The sequence below is a fragment of the Bombus vancouverensis genome, chromosome 2 (assembly GCF_051014615.1).
Source record: "Bombus vancouverensis nearcticus chromosome 2, iyBomVanc1_principal, whole genome shotgun sequence".
In the NCBI taxonomy this organism is placed as follows: Eukaryota; Metazoa; Arthropoda; class Insecta; order Hymenoptera; family Apidae; genus Bombus; species Bombus vancouverensis.
In genome coordinates, this window is record NC_134912.1 from 17,982,316 (window position 1) to 18,005,201 (window position 22,886).

The 22,886-nt window shown below is 33.2% G+C and overlaps 2 protein-coding genes across 2 annotated transcripts; one reads left to right on the plus strand and one right to left on the minus strand.

The window, feature by feature from the left end:
• Window positions 1-132: 132 nt before the first annotated feature.
• On the minus strand, window positions 133-21,636 carry LOC117153136 (putative multidrug resistance-associated protein lethal(2)03659). Its single transcript, XM_033326862.2, has 12 exons — window positions 21,518-21,636; window positions 6,258-6,403; window positions 5,857-6,108; window positions 5,053-5,308; window positions 4,797-4,971; window positions 4,426-4,582; window positions 4,151-4,353; window positions 2,167-3,487; window positions 1,867-2,081; window positions 682-1,760; window positions 482-589; window positions 133-398 (listed from the first exon to the last, which is right to left on the minus strand). The coding sequence occupies exons 2-12, from the start codon at window positions 6,329-6,331 to the stop codon at window positions 366-368; spliced, it is 3,873 nt and encodes a 1,290-aa protein (XP_033182753.2). The 5' UTR covers window positions 6,332-6,403; window positions 21,518-21,636; the 3' UTR covers window positions 133-365.
• LOC117153138 (odorant receptor 82a-like) lies at window positions 12,881-17,196 on the plus strand. Its single transcript, XM_076627793.1, has 5 exons — window positions 12,881-13,481; window positions 14,297-14,588; window positions 14,992-15,091; window positions 15,299-15,406; window positions 15,848-17,196. Exons 1-5 carry the CDS (start codon window positions 13,133-13,135, stop codon window positions 16,016-16,018), a joined length of 1,020 nt encoding a protein of 339 aa, XP_076483908.1. The 5' UTR covers window positions 12,881-13,132; the 3' UTR covers window positions 16,019-17,196.
• Window positions 21,637-22,886: the final 1,250 nt, after the last annotated feature.

The following is a 22,886-nucleotide window of genomic DNA, read 5'->3' on the forward strand; positions in this document are numbered from 1 at the left end:
AAAAAGTGTGTACCTCTAAAATATGTTGCAAAAAATAAGCGACGACGAGTATGCTTGTAAAAAAACAGCTAACTGGTTAAATATATCTCATATTTAATAACCATACCATAATTAAAATAATAAAGATAAAAATTATTGTTGCAAAATTTTATTGATATTATACTTTTGTTACAAAAAGATCGTCAAACTGTAATTGGCTAAATAGTCGGTACATAATACTTGTGTAAGCACCGTACTTTCAAAATTTGCATCGTTACACTTAGCAAAAACTATTACTTTGGTTCGAAAATATAAGTTGGACGTACGAAAAAATTTCGCTTAAATATGTAGTATATCATTCGAAAGTTACTAAAGTCTGGTCATCATCAGGACACCGCTTCGTTGTTCTTATAAAAACACTGGAAGATCGATATATGTATTAAATTTTGTTTATTCCATTTGCTTGAATTTTCTTAAATTCGAAGAATGTTTTATCACTTACGTTCTTTGCCACTTCTGACAGACTGTTCGCCATTGCAGCACCTGTTTGTTGCACCATATTGTAAAAATATCCTTTCTTTTGCAGTAAAACATACGGATGATCATATTCCTAAAAAATTAACATTAGAAGACGAATCTATCACATTTCTTAGAAATAATAATCAAACGATTTTTTAAATAACTCAACTTATAATTACTTACTACTAGACAACCCTGATCCATCACAAGTATCTTATCGCTATCCATTATGGTATTTAATCTGTGCGCTATAGTAATGACAGTGCAATCCACAAATTTCTTTCTGACCGTCTGTTGAATCAGGGAATCAGTCTGTGGATCAACGTTAGCAGTAGCTTCATCGAGAACCATAATTTTATTATTTCGAATGAGTGCTCGAACAAGGCATAATAATTGACGTTGTCCAACGCTGAAATTTGAACCCTCTTCCGATACTTTACTGTTCAAACCTGCCGCCATCTCTGAGATCGTTTCTCTTATTTCTACTTCCCCTAAAGCCTCCCATAAAACGTTATCAGAATATTCATCGAAAGGATCTAGATTTCGTCGAAGACTACCTCCGAATAGAACTGGTTCCTGAGGTATAATACTGATTTTCGAACGAAAGTCATGCAATGCAATTTCATTCGTAGGTATACCATCTATTATTATTTCTCCCTCTATGTATGCTAACCGAAAAAGAGCGCTGATTAAGGATGTTTTGCCAGCACCGGTTCTTCCAACAACTCCCACTTTTTCTTTAGGTTTGATCACGAAATTGATACCATTTAAAACATAAGTACTTTTAGGGCCGTATTTTAATCTCACGCCTCTGAATTCGACCAGACCTTTCGTGGGCCATTCTTCCGGCGGTTTCTTTTCCGGTATACTATCCAAGAATGGCTCTTCTTCCAGCTTACTGTACTCCAACACTCTTTCGACAGAAGTCATTTGATTCTCCAGTTCACCGGTTTGTCTTATACCCCACTGTAAAATTCCAACGACTGCGCTAACCTGCGTGATTACTAAACCGATATCCCCGGCAATAGCGAGGTCTTCGAATACGAAAAACATGATGGTGATCACCGCTATGTAAATCAAACAAAATGCCTCGATATAAAGACCGAAAGCTCGTGAAAGAGAGATGAATATAAACCACGTTGATGTATGGAGATCCTGATGATTGTCAAACTCCGTGGTTACTATCTTTTCAGCTTTGAATGCTCTGATTGTCGTTAAGCCTTGCAAAGTGGCACCCACATGATCGAATACTGGTGAACGGGCTAAAAAATATTCCTATTAATCGTCTTAAACGTTGACGGAGAAGATCGAGAAATTCACAGAAAGTTTATAAAATTAATCGCTCTTATTAATGACGTGGATACTTACTTGTACCCTCCATTCGTTTAACAGCGCGACTAGTTGAAATGTATACGACTCGCATATAGTAAAAAAGAACTATAATAACGCAAGTCGGTATCAACAACCACACGCTTACTGTGCCAAGGATCACTATGGTCCCCATAAAATTTAGAAACATTATGATAACATCGAACATGGTAAAAGGCATTTTCTTATCGATAATACCAATGTCTTTAGAAAACCTTGAAACGAAAATAAAATTATCAATTAATTATCGATCTCGCAAGTGTGTAGTAAGCAAGATGTCGCGAACGTGTAAATTTCTACCTGTTTAATATTCGACCAGCGGGATTCGTGTTGTAAAAGTACATCACAGCACGTACGATACTACGGAACATCTGTGCGTGTAGATTTTTCGAGGCGCGCATGCAAACTGCATAATATGTAAACGTCTGTACGACGTAGATACAAGCAATGCCCATAGTTAGACCGCTATAAATATAAATAATTTCATTGCGAGACAATGGTCCGGACCATTGAAAATCCATCGTGCCATTATCGCTTCTAACCCACGATGCCATCTCCGTGTTTACCCAAAATGCGACCAGATAGTCGCTGCCACTGGCTATCGATTGGCTCGATATAAACATAATCGTCATCAGAAGAACCAGAAATATATTTCTACTTGCTTTCCAGTAGGAAAAGAAAACATTGCTAGACATTTTGCCCTTCGACCTGGTTTCCGCCACCTCGACAGGTTCTTGTTCCGCGACTGCGTCTTCTTTTTTCGTTTCTCCCATCGTTCGCTTCTTCTCTATTTTGGTTTCAGCTTCGCCAAATTCTTCTTTATCCTCAATCTCTTCGAAGACCTTCATGGAATCTAAATTCATACTTTGCAACTCTTCGAAGCTCCCTTTCGCTTGAATGCTACCATTGTTCATTACGATTATCTGATCAGCGGCTTTCAAGTATTGTATCTGGTGAGTGACTAGGATTATAGTTTTGCCTTTGAGAAAACCATGTATACATTCATCCACAATGCGACTACCGACATGCGTATCGACTGCCGATAAAGGATCGTCCAGAAGATAAATATCGGCGTCAGTGTATAACGCTCGCGCTAAATTAATTCGAGCTCGTTGACCGCCGCTTAAATTGATTCCCCTTTCCCCGGCCATGGTTCTGTCTTTATGCGTAAATAGATCTATATCGCGTGTCAATTGACACACACGAATCACTTCGTTGTAACGAACTTCATTCATCGACTGTCCAAAGAGAATATTCTGTCTGATAGAGGAAGCGAAGATCCATGGTCGTTGATCGGCGAAACTTATTTTCCCGCTAGTTTCTAGCACTCCTTCTGTCAATGATAATTCACGAAGTATTACTTGCAACAAACTGCTCTTTCCTGAGCCTATCTGTCCGATCACTGCTATGAAGCTACCAGCTTGTACTGTTAGATGGATGTTTTGCAATGTGTCATTGTCTCGAGAGTTATCCCATCTGGCAGTGACATTTTTTAAGTAAATAGGAACGGATTGTGTAGCTACTTGATTCTGAACTTTCTGTGGCACAGAGATTTCAGGATACGTCATGAATTTCTCGAGTCGTCTGATAGACACCAATGCTTCCGCTAATTGATGAACACCTGTGCAGATCGCAATATCGTGATCATATCGAATTTCTCTTAAAATTTATTTAATAAAATACAGATTATAAACGTGCGGACTAAATCTCGATTAATAACAAATCTCTGTATGACAATTGTTACATAGCATCGTATAGCACGATGAAATTGATATCACTGCTGTTAGATATTATTGAAAATAATTAATGATAAATAATAATAATTAATGATAAATAATAAAATAATTATTGATAAATAATTATCGAAATAGAAATGCGCACAGTGTGCGTGGTTGCTGTATATGCGTTTTCCTAAGTCTTAAATAATAATTCTTGTAAGAACCGTATATAAAATATCATTTCACTGTTAATGGATTCAACAGATTTTTTAGCACGAAACAGTATATGATCGTTTGGATGTTTGAAACATATTGCGTAAAACGTTTTGATGTACTTTCAGCACTGAGTAACTTTCAAGAAGTGATTAATCCAATATATCAATAAAATCAACAGAAAATGTTCTGCCGATAAAAATATATTATCGACTACAGATGGCATTGGTGTATGCCGGATGAATGGGGTGCCGAACCCAGGATTCGTCGCACGGGCGCCACCTATAAGCTGCACCCGAAGCGAAAGGGTTAAAGAAACAAATATTTTATCTGAATATCAGAAGGTAACTTACTTATAGCAAAACCAGTAGTCATAGAATCTCGTAGAATAGTGTAAAATGCTGTAGTCATAAATACTTTTTCTGCATCCACATTATTCCCAGTTAAAACATAAGTTAATATGGCAATAAATAATCCGACTCGAGGAAAGTACATATCAAGCGTTAAACCAATTTGTTCTACGATCGAATACTTCTTTATCACGTCCACTTCTTTCCTGAAAATAGTATAAATAATAGTTTGTCGACTTTATCTTACAAAACGTGATAGATACGAGTTATTTTCTTACCGTCTAGCTTTTTCGACAAGAAGCGAGTATGGTACTTCCCAAACATACATTTTAATTACTTCTACTCCATTAATGATTTGATTCATCAATCTTAGCCTATTGTCAGTTTTTTTAGCTGACACGGAAGTCAAACGCGACACTTTCCTTCCAAGAAATACTGAAAAAAATGACGAGTTCATAAATTACTTGGAGGATCGTCTAAAAATAAATATAAATAAATTCGATTAATTATTAATTAAATGTGTTTACGAACTTAGATCGGAGCAATGTCTGTTCATTCGATTTTTAATACGAAGATAATATTAAAATGGCAAAAGAAATACTACAGTTACGCCATAGTCTTATGATATGCTTATTTTTTTAATACTTACTCTGCAATGGTATACATAATAAAAACGCTATCATTCCTGTGATCGCACCCAATCCAATTTCACGAAATGTAAGATACGCTATTACAAAAACTTGAAGTGGACCAATCCATAAGTAATGAATAGCAATGACAAAGTAATCGAGCCTATTGACGTCGTTGCTTAAGAAATTGATCATCTGAAGATAAAGGATACAGCATAGAATATAGAACATAGATAGTAGAGACATAGAATAAATTGTGATTAATTTGTTCTGCACCTGCCCGACAGATGTTTCATTTTCAAGAACAGAGTTAGACAATCTAAGTATCTTCCTGTAAATTAAAGTACAACAAGCCACTCTAACTTTCATTCCTAGGTGTGTAAATGTTTGTATGGCCCAATGAATAATCACAGCATCTAGTAAAGGCACGACACAAAAAGCCGCGGCATAATAATGTATACCAGTACTCCAGTCTTGTCTGTTCCCTGAGAAATAACGTAATATCCTGGCGAGTAGAAACGGCTGCACGATCCTGAAATAAAATACGATTCTATTGCTAATTTTTCTTTCGTTTCTTTAACGCTATCGAGTTCAAACTCTCATTCTTTTTCCAATAAACAAATTTTGCCAAACTTATACTCAATTGCGTGCAGAAGTTTCCGATCGGATACATTTGTTTACACTTTATATCAAAAAGCGATATTTTAAAGCATTGGAGGATCTCCATTTTTTTTTTTTTTTTTTTTACCTAAAACATTTGAATATGATGTGTAGCCACGTAACAGTGTTTATTTTGTTGTGTTGTTTTCTTTCCCTGGCTATATCTTCAGTTAACATTTTATTGGATATTGGTTTTGAGATACAAAGTGAAAAATCTACCTGGCCAGAAACTTCTGCACTAGACGTATAATATTAGAAATAATCAGATAATACAGTACTTCTGAATTACTTGCAGTCGATAAAATTATAATCTGTATTTAAATTGAAAGAAATTTTAAAATAATAATCTTCTGATCGCACTGATTCTATATCTGCACAGTGTATCGAGTTATAATTAAATTGTTATATTTGTTACTGTACCGTATGCCAAATTCTAGAACAAATAGCCCTAGTCCACCGTTAATGAGTATTTTACCGAAGCATTTGAACAGTACCCTAATTAAACTTGGCTTCGAATTGTCTTTTTTCTTCTCACATATTTTCACCTCCCGCTCCCAATTTTTTACGATACGCTGACCCAAATAGCTGCTCTTGTCTTCCCGCAATGGCGAATACAGATCATCCTCCTCCAATTCTTTCTTATAACCGACAACGAACAGCTTGAGGATCCACCTGTTTATTAAATAATTAATTGAATTAAATTCCACTTAACCAACGATGGAATTCCTTGGAATCGTTGAAATAGAATTAAATAACAAACGATGGGAAAAATATAATATAGTATATAATTTAATAAAAATATGTGAAATTATTTGAATTACCAAAATGTAAGAATGGACAATGGATTGGCATTTTGGCGCGGATTATTCACTTCTTTCCTCTCACTTTTATCCATTTTCGCAAGCGCAACCGTTTTTGGTCATCTCAGAGTATTTAGAAATTCTGTATATCGTGTTTATCTCATTGCCTGAAACGAAGAAGCGAAATTTTTCCTATGGTTCAACGTTATCGATAAAAAACACTGTTACGTATATAGGGCAACAATTTTTATACGATCAAATTGCACAGCCTTATTCCTTATATATATTTGTTTTGTAAAAAATCGATAGAAATAATCTCATCTACTTTCAACATTTCACCGACGTTATTTAGTAACAATATTTATATAGCCTGTTTTATCGATTGCGAAGCAAAGAAAATTATCGAAAGGAAAAATCAAAATCTTTTGAACTGATTTTTTTAAAAACGCGTGGTCTTACGCAGACAGCGTCACACGCAAGAAGCTCATCAACAGCGATTCAGCAGATTTTATAAGTTTTTCGTGTGTGCTTGTGATTACGAGGCCGTATATCATCGTACAGAAAATTCCTCTGTTACAGAAATTCTATCATCGTCGTACACGCGTCCTCCTCATTTATCAGTACACATGTATTATAGACCATGTTTATGACTCTGTTCAAGGTCATCGATACCATCGAATCCTTCGCTGTAAAAGGTAATTCCACGCTTCCATCTATGGACCGAGTTTCTACATAATTTTTCTTTCATTTATCAAGGAGAATTCATACAATCGCCATTCGATGAACACTTCTCACATACGGTCGACTCCACATAGTTTATCCTCCATAAACGAGCCATAGAGAAAAATAAATTGAGTAATACCATCAAGGTTTATTAGTTGCTACATAAGAAATTAAATGTTAAGTAATTATATATGTTGTAAACAGAATTAATCAAATTTCTTCAGAATGATTTAAATATCGAATATGGGGGTTTCTAGCGTATTAAATATTTGCGTATAGTGGTAGACGAAACAAGTTTGAAAGATAAGATTTATTCGAAAAAAAAAAGATCGTAAATGTGAATGAAATACAAAGAAAAGTTTGTCAATAGATGGATCAAAAGTTCCATTGTTTACGACTTGAAAATAAATCTCAAACGATTTTTTTCTGCACTATCTTTTATTATTGTCTCGATAATACAAAGAAAAGTTTGTCAATAGATGGATCAAAAGTTCCATTGTTTACGACTTGAAAATAAATCTCAAACGACTTTTTTCTACGCTAAACCTCATTATTGTCTCGATAATACAAAGAAAAGTTTGTCAATAGATGGATCAAAAGTTCCATTGTTTACGACTTGAAAATAAATCTCAAACGATCTTTTTCTGCACTAGCTTTTATTATTGTCTCGATAATACAAAGAAAAGTTTGTCAATAGATGGATCAAAAGTTCCATTGTTTACGACTTGAAAATAAATCTCAAACGATCTTTTTCTGCACTAGCTTTTATTATTGTCTCGATAATACAAAGAAAAGTTTGTCAATAGATGGATCAAAAGTTCCATTGTTTACGACTTGAAAATAGATCTCAAACGACATTTTTCTACGCGAACTTTCATTATCGTCTCGATATCGAGAATCGTAGCTTATAAATATCGCTCACTTTTTCTTAATTTCGCCCCATGGTACGTTACGGAAAGACCTTGGAATACCAACGGTCAAGGAAGAGATTAGCAGATGCGCAAGAAGGTACAGAGAAAGAATAGCAACGCACCCGAACCGGCTGGCAACGGAAACGATCAACACAAGCATAGAAAGAAGACTAAAAAGGAAACACCCAGCAGATCTCATAAAGGATATATCCTAACAAACACGAAGATGGTACCCCATTGGGGGTAGCCACCCACATGATAATCAAACAGCTAAAAAATTCTACCAAATGTCCAAATTGGACAAATTGTGAATGTGAAATATTAAATAAAAAAAAAAAAAAACCTTTTCTTAATATCTTGTCTAGCTTGGAATAGATGATTGTTATCGATATGGTAAATAATATTTGGTATAAAAGTTATTAACGCTCGTAATACGTCTACTTTGATCTTCATCTTTTCACAACACTGTATGTATATTTGTCAAATATCGTTACGTTCGTAGATACACCACGCGTGTATTTGACAAATGATAATAGTTTCACGCATGTAATATTCGTTCAGTCTGTTCCACACAGTCTGCACTTGACAAATAACGAACAATGGGTTCCCGACGAACTCTTTGTTACAGTGTTCACATGTATCCGCATGTGTACAAGGAAAACATTGAAAATAACCACGATTGCAGAGGAAATTACAAATCATTCCAGTGCTCGGCTAAACGGAATAAAGAATCACGCGAACCATTAGCTGAGAAACTATTACTCAGACGTCTCCGGAAGACTTAGAAGAAAGCAACCGAGCGATTTACTCGCTCTTCGTCAATAATACGCATAACCATAAAAGACACTGGTGCGTTCTAACGTTGAATAAAATTTAATTAAAGAAAATGTAATTAATCTGTAGAACGTTTGTAAAATGTAGACAATTTGGAATATTTACAAAGGGAAAATGTAAAAAAAAAATATGTACCATACTGATATTTACAATATTTCAATTATCGATATAATGTCTCTCCACTCGTTCGATTGTTCCAATTTTAATCAATTTATTCCTTTTCTCTTCACTTCTTCTTCTTCTTTACTCTACTCTTCATTCTACGTAAAATGAGCGCATTTAGTAAACTTCCGTGAATTTGAGCTATTTTCATGGTCGTAATTTCTAGATTTTCTCCGCGGATTTGGCATTCCATGGATCTTCATATAAAGCAACGTATGCGAATGTGCATAACGCTCGTTGTACTCGTGTTTCCGGTATGTTACAGATCGGTTACGCAATTACACAATTATTATAGATATTTACTTGTACAGCTGAAATAATACATATTACAAAATTAATAACCGAGTGCGACAAAACGATGATATAACACGTTGTCACCATAATCATACAAAATCATTTTCTATATTTCAGCATTACGTTGTAAGAGAATTACATTATATGCAATGGTTCTACGCTTCTGCGTGAAAATTTAGAGCATGTTAGGGTTCCAAAATGACGATTTCCTTCTATAACGAAATATTTTACTCGTGATAATATGCTTTTAGAGTATTCACACTGTAATTCATTATATCTGAAAGCGAAAGTTATAATTATAATATTCTCATTTCTCAGAAAAATGTACGAAAAAGTTTGCTTCGTCCAAAAAACGAAGAACGTTCCAAATTTTGGAACGGAAAACTACTTTGTGAAAATTTATAAATTGAATTTATCTTCAAACTACAGAAGCTCGGATCTTTAAATATTCCTTAAAAGAAAAAAAAGCTGGCGATATATCAGTAGTTAAAACGTTCATCATTGAACAGGTATTATTTTATATTATAATCCGAGGGTTCCATGTTTGTTTGGTACACTGATTATTATGTGTGCCACGCTGTAACTTGATAACACGCGTTTTCTCGTTGTTGAGGTTCAAAGAACACACTATATATCGAGAATGTATGTAGTTGATAGAAATGAGGAAATTACGCGATAATGAAGCAACATCTGAAACCTTGACTACTCATTCCGTACGTAGAGATTAGTCAATCACACCGAGAAATTTTCCTGCAAACTAAATTAACTACACAAGTAAAACGCTTTATAAATCTTACAGAATTCAACACTTGACTGACTTATTTCGGTGATTTTCTATCAAAAATAAATAATTCCTGCAGCAATTGATGTTACGACCGTTCGCGGAGAGACGCGGTCGCGAGGAAAACGCGTCAGCGAGAGACGTAAATTCTCGCTACGATTCGGTGAATCGACGCCGCGAAGTAGTCGTTCCCCTGTTTCGGGTAGGATAACAGAGGTGGTTGATTGAATATGGCACAGTAGTAAGTTATATTTCACCGTTTATTCCACAACTTCTAACGAGGATAGTTACACTGGTGCGTGTGTACGAGATGATTGAGTGACTGATCTGCGGGTGTGTCTGCCCGCTCGAAGGATGTTGACCGTTCGAAGGATGTAGAATCAGTGTTTCTTGGGAGACGATGCTGTCTCGGAGGAAGGCTAAGGAAGAGTGTCTAGCGCACGGGACCATCGGATTTGTTCGTGCCGATGTTATTTAGGAGAGCGAGGGATTAGCCTTCGTTTTTAATTGGTTAAACGAAGGGTCTTAACTGCCCTCGAGAGAAAGTGATTAATGGGGGGAAAGTTGCCGCGTGCGTGACAAAAAAAACAACGTTCCCTTGTCCTGCCGTGGTAGACAATAGTGTTTAGAAACTCCTCGGGACCAGATGTTTGTTTTGTTTAAAGGACCTTTTCTCGTAAATCTATGATTTATGGACGGTGCTTAAGGCTATTGAGGGTACGCCGTACGGAAGAGCGGACCTCTGGTGTCCGTCTGGCCCGCGGTGTGTGACCTGGGCCAGGTAGAGAGTCGCGCGGCGTAACAATTGATAATCGCTTTTTTCCATTTTATAAAACAACGTACAAATCACACCAAGTTTTATAAAATCAAATATTTTTAACATCTACGTTTGCCGTTTCGTATTTTTTCTTTACCCTCGCGCGTCTATATTCAACTAACGAATGAAAGAGGCAACTTTTTACTTATTCAAATATTATTTTTATCAAGTTTTTATAATTCTAATTGCGAAACGAAGAGAATCGCTTTTTCGTTAAATATTGCATTCCTTATAATTCCAAACTATAGAATATATACATTGTATAATTTTGTACAATTTTACAGCTGTAAGTAACAAATCTCGGTTTATCGTACGCACGTTCCATATCTTTTCACCACAGTGCCGGCCCCACTTCCCTTTTTCACAGAACGCATGCACGGACGTTTCACACAGTACATCAGAATCGCAGAATAACAGATTCCATTTAATCAAACGCTCGATGTCTTTCCATCGTTGATTCTCTTTCGCTTCGCTCTTCCATCGAACGGAAGCCAGACGCTGAAACCAATCTGAATAAATCCAATTTTCCTATCCACCACTTGTCCGTACTGATAGCTCACTTTCAACGAACATTCGACGACAAAACATAGCGGAATATCGTGTCGAAGTTGTGATATCTAATTTCGCAACGCATTAGAAAGGATAACGTTTACCGTTAATTGCTTTATTCCACAAGAACTTGATAGGTTTAAATCTGCCTAATATCGCTCAGGGGAGAACAATGTCTCGATTTCGTCGCTCAAGTCTGAAGAACAAACGCAATTACAATATGGATATATCGTAATCGATGAGTTTAAATTGCGCCAAATGACAGGATAAGACGGAAATTATCTGTCTGCACGACAGTTGTAAGATAATGATTGAACGAGTCTGTAACGAAGCGTGTGCCCCAGCCAGCCGTCAATTTTCCTACGAAATAATCGTTAATCGATCACTGGTATGAAACGCGGTATGATAACGGCGCGGCAGCGGTCAGTAGTTGTTAAAATCACGACTCGATTAAAACAACGAAGAACTGCGATGAACGTAAGGCTAGCTCTGTGCTCTAGTCGTTTCTATTACATTTTTTTAACATCGACTTCGTTAAAATCGTTCGTGATATTTCTAAAAAGTTCTCCGGGAGGAGATTGAATTTTCTTGACAATTTTAACGTTATATATCTACAGCGATACGATGATTTTTTATATAGCTTGGATTTTATAATATTATATATCGGATATAATTTATATATTTTATAATATTGAATTTTGTCAATGATGTATTATGTTATAATACGCGCTGGGTTCTATGTTGTTCAATTTGCGTTCAAGGATTTGCTCAATTTTTAATTGAACTGCGATCGATCTTGGAAATTTTCTTATGCTAAGAAGGTTTACTTAAAAACTACTAATTCGTATGAAAGACACGCAAAATGCTTTGACTTTTGATTAATATGAAAATAATTTCGTCCCATACTACAATAGCTCTGCCTCTAAAACGGCGATTCTGTTGAGTTGTTGAGCAAAATTCGTAACATTTTTGGCAACTGATTCATTCTATAATATTTTATATTTAATACATTTGACGAGGTTTCAAGAGAACTGTTTAAAATAATAGTAGTTCTATTATACAATAATACATTATTCTATTCATGTCTTTATTAACATGAAATACTAACAATAATAATTTCGTAACAATAATCTCTTGTAGATAAAAATAAAAGAATTGCTCCTTCATTTACAACGATTTTTGTTATCGTATGCATATTTATTATTCATTTCATTATTCAATATCACTGTTATTTCTTCTGATTTGATCTCAGCATGTATGCATTTACTTCACTTTATGAATTAAACCAAGCAAGATAAAGAGTTCTATTTTGTGTGCATCAAAGAGTTTTGGAATTTTGAGAAATTATGTTACACGCGTATATTTTTAGTATATATACATCGTACTTTTCTGTATTTACGTATTTACAAGTTTGTTAATTTGGACCTTTGTATGTTCTATGCAAATAATAATAAGCCGATTTTGTTTCTAAACGTCTACTTTTATTATCATCATTATCATTATTCATTATAAATGTTACGAATTAATTATAATTTTGTATAGATTTATTATTCTTAAGTTTTTGTATGTTTTCGTGCAAATAATAATGGGATGGCGTTTTGGTTATTACCGTAATTACTATTATAATTGTTATTATTATAATTTTCATTGTGTCACTTGATATTTTAGCATTCGGAAATTATGAATAATTAAATCAAATTAACTGTTTTGGCGTGTGTCGCAGGAAAATATAAACAGAAAAGTGAAAGACGTGTTCTTACTAAACGAAAGGGTTTTCTTAATTTGGGATGCGTGGCCCTTAAGAAAAAAATACACGAAATTCGTTATGTATATGTCCTATCTCAGCGTACATATAGTTATAATGTACATTGACCTGATCGAAGCATTCGGAAATTTAGAATCGATGGTAGGAAACATTATAGATAATACCATAGCAACCGCTACCTATTTTATACTATTTTTGCTTCGATTCAACAAACTGATCGAACACGGGATCGTTACTGTGAGAGAAGAAATTGCTAAGAGTAAGTTTGAAACTGTGGAGGAGATGCGCTTGTACTTCACGTATCACAACATTTCGGATAAATTCGGTAGATACGCCATTTCAACGACTTTAGTGATAGCAACTCTCTGGTACTTGTCACCTATGCTGCAGTTGTTGAAGCTTGATTCAGGTATTTCTTCATCGATACGTTGATTTAGATACCTTGATAAATTTGATGGTTTAGTTAGAAGTTAATACTATTACCATATAAGTATGTACATGAGGATTATTAGATTGTCTGGAAAGTTCGTAATGAAATTTAAAAAAACTTTTAAGTATTTTATATTTGATTTATATGACAATAATAATATAATTAATTTTATAAGCAACTGTAACGTTCCTCTTTATCTATTGCGCGTTCTCTCAGCTTTTTAATTATACATGAAATAATTTCGAGATATACAATGTCGTAGAAAATAAAAAATCAAATACTTTTTATCATCAAAGACGATGAAAAGTTAAGAGAAGATATCCAGAAATTGTTAAAATAATTCGGTACAATATGATAATTGTGATAATGATAATAATACTAATTAATAATAATGATAATTCTATAGCAAATTACATTAGCTATAAATTTTCTTTAAATTTCTATTACAAACTTACTGGACAACCCAATTAAAAGTATTATAGTTCAAATAGAATTTAACATTAATATGCTTGATTAGGTACCTTATTTATTCAAAATGTTTAAATCAGGTGAAATTAGTATTACTTTTACGTTATAAAATTGAAAAATTTTACAAATCTATATTTTATATTTATTGGCAGATGATGTAAAAAATTGTATAGAGCATATGTATATACATAAATATAATAAAAGCTATATGTATAGTTGAATGAATTAAAATATGATATATACGTACAGTTTAATGAATTCCAAAATGCGTTTAAAACGAATTTAGGGCGAGAAGAAGCAATTTCATTTCTATGATATTATTTCAGGACAAAGCAATGAATCAACGAAAGCTTATAAATTGCCTTTCCGAGCCTATGCTTTTCTCGATTATCAAGACGACTTTCAAAACTTCGTTATCATGTATTTATACCAGTTTCCAGTCATGTTCATTGCATTAAGCCATATAAGCGCCATCAGTTTGTTAGTTAACTTGGTGCTACACATCTGCGGTAAATTCTCAATCTTGTCATATCGTATACAAAATATTTCCACGAATTCAAACGTTAATTTAGACAGTGTAATCAAAGAATTCGTGACCGCGCATGTAAAACTAATTACGTAAGTATTTATCTTTCTTGCTTTCATTTCTTATTTACATTCTATCGATTATCCTGTTGGTGTTCTTATTTATCCTATTTCAAACATAATTAAATTTACTTATTTATTTCAAATATAATTAAAACTTTACATCTTTATGCAAATATTTGGAGATAAATAATTCTTCAACCCTAATATACATATACATATGTATATTATATTCGTTAAATAACATAGCTTTACTAGATGAAACAATCACTTTCTCATCCTGGAAAATAGTTTGCTTTTAATCTATTTAGTTTATTCTTCAAGACTTTATTTTTCAAGTTTAGTTTTTTTTTACCCATCTATAAATTAATATAAATCAGCTTATATTATATGTTCACTGACTCATTATCGTAACGATATTCAAAATTCCATGCAGAACAGCAAACTCCATCAATTCAGCCCTGCAAGTTTTTCTTTTGGTGGAACTATTGCAGACAACCATTAGAATGGCGACTATCATATACATGATGCTTCTAGTACGTTTATCGCATTTATCGTTTACTTTGTTCATCGTACTATAATACTTGATTCAGACTTTACTGGAGTATAATTTATAAAAAAAAAAAAAACATACATGTATATGTAAATTTAGATATAGAAACTCTATTTGTAACATTTCTAGCTATTTAATTTTAGACATTAATTTTGTTCGCATTCTTAATTTCAATTGTTATAATTTTCAGAATCCCTTAGGAAGTTTCGTGAACACTTTGACTTACGGTTTATACATTTCGATAATTATATCGATGTTATATCTATACTCTTTCATGGGAGAACAGTTGTCAAACGAAGTATCTATCATTCGCAGTTGTGTACAAGTGTCTTCAACCAGATAGATTTTCCTGTCTACGACAAAAAGAATAACTTTTAACAAAATTAAAATAATCTTTGATAACAGGATTTTTATTGTAGTAGAAAAACTATCAGATGAAAAATGGTGCAAAGAAGCAGAGTTAAGTGATGTTTAGCATTAGAATTTTTAAAGGCTGCAGATTGTTTAATATCACGATTACTAAAACTATGCAAATGCTAGTGACAAAATTAATATTGATTTTTAATTAAATGGAAATATAATTATAATATGAATGAAAATATTTGAACGCATAAACTTTTGCGTTCATATTGTACGTGTCACGTAAAATCTGTTTGCTTGGATACTTTTGCACGCATTTTCCACCCTTTCGAAATTATTATAAAAAGAAGATTAAAAATATGATTAAAATTACATTTAGTCGATGAAAGTGAGCGAAGCGTTTTATGCTACGGACTGGAATAATTTATCGCTGCATAATCAAAAGTTATTGCTTCTGGTTATGACTCTTGGACAACAGAGTTTGCACGTTACAGCTGGAAAATTTTATACCTTCTCATTGTACGGTTTTATCGCTGTAAGTAAATATTGAATATATCTGTGTATGGTCGTAGTTATCTCCGATAATTCTTCGTCTTTGACACGAACCGATGTGTATTCAATAAATAATTATCAGAATTATTAGAATATCAGAAAATGCATTGGTGATATTTATACGATCCACTCTGAACAATTTCTATTATCTGTCAAAAATATTTGATTTGAATCCTTTAGTTACATTTTATCAATATATTACGCGCATTGTGGCAAACATTTTTAAATTTCATTAGCACCGTGACGAGACTCTACTTTGATTATCACAATGGCAAAATTCAAAACACATTTGAAAATACATATAGAAATTACAAGATATTTAGTAAATGTTGACACAGTCAATTATTCATTGTATTAATAAGCCACAATATTCAATATATTTGTAGTAAATATCTTGTAACTTTTACGTAGAATTTCAGATCGATTTCCAATTTTACCGATATAATTACGTCTCGTTAGAACGCTGATGGAATTTCAAAAAGTTTCCTACAATGTACACAATATGTTCGTAACAAATTTTCTGTGGTAAGTGTTTCAGTACTTTCAGGTGTGAGTTGACTGTTGGTATTAAGTTAATTCATTTTGAAATATTGTATTTTTACTTGCATTCTGTGTTGTGTACAGATTGATAAAAAAAAGACTTTGGAATTTTTAGGGCAGATAGTACTTGAGACAAATGGAGGAAAAACGTCCTAAAATGTCTGAACTCTTTTTTTCAAGGATTAAGATTTAAATTCGAAAACAGCCCTTTTTTGTGATCTTACTATAAAGTTTACTGACGAAGAATGTCTATTTACATGTTCGTTTCAGTATTCCGGACGGAACATTGTAAACAAATAGTACTCGACTGTATTAGTTTCAACTTTTCATCTCAAACAGATCTTATTATTTGTGTGTTTATGTGTTGTGTTAACAGGTTATGAAAACCTCGTTTGGATACGTTTCTCTTTTACGAACTCTCATTTAATGTAACATGCACACAGACTGTGTTATAAACTAAAACAGTGCAGTCAACGTTTAAACATTATAAGGTATTATAAATAAACGTTTCAATCCTATTTTGTAGTTACCGTTAATTACCGTTATTTCATATTTCGCAAAATTTGACGTATGATTCTACGTTTGAAAATGTTGTTATTTCTATACTCAGAGGTAAGATCAGAATAGTTATTATTTTATTGAATGGATAAATCTATCACACCGTTCTGAGCCAAAAAAACCTTTATTGCACGCGCTTACAAAAACTAGGGATAAAAATAAAAAGGCATCTTAAGCCTATCGATTAAATCTATCGATTGTAACTAGGATCATCCTCTAGTTACTATTTCTTATAACTAACGCATCGACTAATGGATGGCGAGAACGAACTCACGTTGTCATTTTCAACAGAAAATTGTAACAAATTTAATACATTTTTCTGTGCAACAATAAATAAAATTGAATATAAGACAAAGAAAGTTCCGTAAAGAAATTTTACTGATTAGAATTAATATTGTGAAATGATAAAAATTGTTTGTGCGACAGAAGTCCCTTAATAATTTACTAATATTATTAAGTATCGAATTTGTAAATTGAGATTTACCATTTTTTATGTTATCTTCTCGTATGAATGAATGAACCTATGGAAATGAATAATTTGTTTCTTGAAAATTGAATATTAATCACGTGCTTGTGTAATGAAATTGAGAGAATCAATTTAGCTTTCGACGAGATTAATTGGTAAATTGTTGTACAGAAGGATATTCCGATTTTAAGTTGTCACTAGTTCACATTATACACCTTCTGTTGTACTTAGCACTCACATACTTACGTAGAATTCGCTATTCTAGCGAATTTGCTTTCTACGAAATTGGACGACTATTTAAAAATAAAAAAAGACAAAATTCATCTTCCTACGTTAATGTAATCTTCCTTCATCAACTTCGTGTGTTTTATATTATATATATCCTTTATCTTTATTTATATGTAACGTGTTGATAGAAGAACCGATATATCATGTGAGAAAATTGCTTCGCCACTTAGAAGGTTAACTACAGATCATCAAGTATCATCCATAAAATGGCCTTGTAACGCAAACAAATATGTTCATCTACGTTATTGAAACACGTTATGTACACGTATTATTTTTATGAATTATTATATGAAATTATATGAAATTATTATATGAAATATAATATTTATTATTATATGAAAATATTATAAAAAAAAAAGAAAAGAGCAAAAAGGAGAGAAGATGAAAGTACCATTTCAAGAGATTTGACAGAACAAATGTGATTGCGACTTTTATTGGAAAATTGCTAGTGAGGTGTTAATTGTAAAATTATCATTGATTCAAACTGTAATGGAGCACGTGCCCACGATTACGTATCAATTTTCGTATGAAATTACCACTTATCGATTGCGCGTACGAAACAGCGTCGCAGCGGAACCACAACTCAATTAAATAGCATAGGAACGCAACGAATGCAATATGTCTATCACTTTGCATCGTACAATTCTATTTACGTCATTTAGGGGAATAAAGGATCCTTTGTTACAACACCGCGACTGTTGCAATCAAGCGTCCGACACTAAATTTTCACGTTGTATGCAATTTTTCATATAGTTCCACAGATTTCTATGCGATATCCCCGATTCTCTGCGTGTATCTTAAAAACGGATCTTTATTCATTTTAATCACGTTATTCACTTTTATTCACTTTATTCACTTTACTCACTTTATTCACCAATATACTAATATATAAATGTTCACTCAGCCTTCAATCGAGTATCATTCAAAATTCTAATTTTTAATTAATATAGGTGTATTCTTGATCCCGTTTTTTATCTGAATAAGATGGACACAATCGATATACATATAGGTATATGTACGTACATAAATCTGTTATGTTCATATCTTTTTCGGTCGTTGGCAGGTTAATTGGAATTTTATGAATGTTAGTTGCAAGACAGATTTACGACATTTATTTTGAGAGCAACTCATGTCAACGTACTTTTCTTGCAAATGAATATCTAGGTAAACATTTGCGAGTCTTTACCTATTTCTCGACCGACGTTGTCGCAAACAGAAGCAGTTTACGTATAGCAAACATACGGAAAGATATCAGTAATTTTAAATTGTACTGCTTCCTTTGTCTTCGTCATCGATAAATATGATAGTGAGTTCCATGCACCGATTATTATACAATTAGGTATCTTTTTTATACAATTATAGATGTTTATGCGTATATAGGAAATTTAATATATTACCCGAATCACTTTAACCCATTCAGGTTCCAACCTTTTCCACCATAGAAACAATTTCTGGCGAACTTGTCGAAATGCTATTTCTCCTCCGATTTCGATGATTTTGAAATATGTCGTAAAGCCCAACATTTAGAATAACTTTTTCCTATATATATACATATACAAGTCTTACAGTTATACGCAAAAATATCCCGCCATTTGTGCTTAGTTTCCAAGCTGGATTGGGTTAGTGTACATAGTTACATAGTGCTAGATCCGACGCGACTTTTGTCCACGCGATATCACTGTAATCATATGTCTGTCAAATCTATATCTGTCTTCGACGTCCTTAACCGGGGAAACAACGAAAGACGTATAACCCGGTCATTGCGCCACCCGTGGGACTGTCTCCGGGCAAGCTAACGAGTGTTGCTTTTCTGACGAGATCAAAAGTGCTATCAGCTATGTATCTACATAGTTTAACGGAATTCATTTTTCCACTTTGTTTGCCAAATATAAAAAACATGTAATTATTTTAAACATAAGTGTAAAAGTTTCAAACAGTATACATAATTTACTACAATATATATGGAACACAGTGCTAAAAATATACCAACTCATCAATATTTGAACATTTTGAAAATTTAGGAAAAAATTATATCAATGTTCAGAGAATAAAGAAAGAAAGAATTAATGCGTATAATGGAATTGGTTAGGGAAAACAAAAAAGTACTAGATTTCGAGCGTTCGATTAATGTACGTATCAACGTTTATTATTTTTATTACTTTGTCAACACTGCAGTTGCTTGTTCTTTTGTTTGACATCTCTGGTGTCAGTTGTGACATTTATTGGTTAGAATAAAACCTCTTAGAAAGGAAAATGCCTCGTGGAAAAGAACTTTCTATTACAGAAAAAGCAATGATTGATCCTTTTCGCATCGAAGGCAAGAGATACGGTTATATTGCGAATATCTTGAACAAAGAGTGTAATTGTAGATTATATCACAAGGAGATGTAATCATGGAGAGAAGAAGCGATTAGGTCGATCGAAAAAATTATGGTCACGAGACGAACGTAAAATGCTAAGAATAACATCTAATTCATCAGTTATTGACCAATATTTAAAATGAATGTAATTTAGATGTGTCAATAAGTACCATTTACCGGAGTATTTTAAAATCACTGAACACTGTTATTTCGAGAATGGAATCAGTATTAAAATTACAGACTGCTGATAAAGAAAAAAGACTTTTATTTGCACGGGCAAATTATGATTCTTTTTATCCCCTAATGGTGTAATGCTTTTTTTAATAATAATTTGTCTTGGTGGTTTTCCACCAAACACATTATTTTAGGGGCGGTTCCGTCATGATTTGGGTGAGCTTTTTAGCTTCTGGCAAAAGCTCCGTTGCTTTTAACTCAAACAGAATGAATAGTATTGATCATACGCATATGCTGGGGAATTATTTAAAACGTTTTTTTTTTGGATAGAAAATGATTAAAAATCAATTTTTGCATAAGACGATGCAGTCTTAAGGCAGACTACAGCTTACGCTAGTTGTCGTTTTTGAAATTGATAATTAAATTTTCGACTTAATTCGTAAAGAAGGAAACAACACATTTATGAAACAGTAATTAAGTAACATTCTTCTTTATCTTTAATTTATTACCTTAATTTTGGTCAATTCCTTAAATATTTCATTTTATGATCGTATTTAACATAAGAAGAAAATATAAGAGCGTAATTTTTTTTAAAACGTCAAATTATTAGAATTTATTGGTCGTATATTTATCGTTAGAATTTGCATTCTAACGATAAATATAAATAAGTTTCTTTCCATTCTTTGACTCATCCGTTCTAACAGATCGATAATATAACCACATTTATTTATATATTCAAAATTTTAGACTTATGTATATCTAAGCAGGTAAAGAATTGATAATTAAAGTTCTTTTTCCATTTAAAAGAATATGAATTGAAAAAACTTATTAAACAAATTTACATAAAAATAATTTGAACAATTAGAATTTTTAATTCATGATTACTATATATTTAATTATTCAAATATATATTGAAAATACATTTAATGCAGAATTAATTCTAACTCATCAATAGGTCAACTTGAAAAAGCGAATACATTTTTCTCTGATACGTTTTTCTAATTTTATGATTTAAACAGGTATCGAGTTTAACATACTTAATCAGAAAAATTAAAATTAGTGTCATTAATACGTATCAATCGTTGAAACAATCATATAACACAGTACTCACCGTAAAGGTTTGGTATCGCCACGAAGTATATTCAATAAATAACGCTGCACAATAGTTTCGAAACACTTAGCGACATCCAAATTTTCCGCGCAACCACACTCCGTGTACTAGCGTTTTACCAACTGAAGAACGAGTAAAAGGTTGCAACCTTTATATATAGCGTGTCACGCGGCCGTTGCCTGGCGTGTGTAGTATTGATGAAGGTATGTACTTAATACGTTTACTTTATTGTTATCGTTTTAAATATTATCTGACTTTGTCTCTTTTCAACATGTATGGGTTCAAGCGTGCGGTATCATTTACAACTATCAGGCATATGCTTTTGCTTAATAAGTTACTTTTTCGTAGGGCTATCGAGTTACGAAAGACTATATTGAAAGAATTTCGCTTGTATGTGTCAAGGCAACGAACTATCAACTAGAGAATGTATCTTGAGAGAAAGTCAATCGAATGTTTGAGACATCGTGATCGCACTGCGTAAATGAACTCGCAACGCTATCTGTGAAGAAAGAATTAAATTATAAACGAATAGAGTTCTCAAAGCTTGGGACAATTTACGGGGCAATACTGTATTTGAATCTCACGAATGATAATTTTAATATACACACACTCATTACACTATCGCGTGAATTGCTTTTAATATGAATTTAGTTCCGACAATTCTACCAGAAGACACCTTCTATAAACCGGGAATGAAATATAAACTGACCGGTTGCATACTTAAACGGAAAAATATATATTGTTAAAATATCTACCAAGGACGATTGGATATGAGAAAGAAATAACTTAGATAGATACTTTGTTAGCTTTTGGTTACTTTTTGTGGACCGTATCAAATTAGCAGTTCTATTACTCACGATGTTTCATTATCGGCAATTCGTGTAAACTTTTTAGAGCATTATGCTGTCTCGCCTTCACGTTATTTTTTTCTCAACAACTTTGCACGTGAGCAGGAGGACAAAGCCTTTACCAACCAAGGAAAATAAAACACCGACAGGCGGTGCGGAGCTCCACCCACCCTTGGACCAGAATGATCAAGAAAAGGGATTTTAGAACTAGAAAGAAACGAAGAGCCGAAAATCGTGAGCGAGGAAGAGTTTTCGAAGCAGAATATTTATTAATTTTCGAGAAATATTGTTTTTCTTTTCCAACCGGTTAATTTTGAACGAAAAATACAAGTCTTCGAATAAGCAACCGTTTTGAATTACGGAAGTAATCAATTCAATCTTCGCGGTCTCCGGTGAACACTGATTTAGCATTTCACGGAAACCAACCCACTCATCTTTTCCCTAAAGTCACGAGTAGATGTAGCACAATAGTTTTTATGATGTTAGTATGATTTTGTATGGTATTTACTTTTATGATGTTA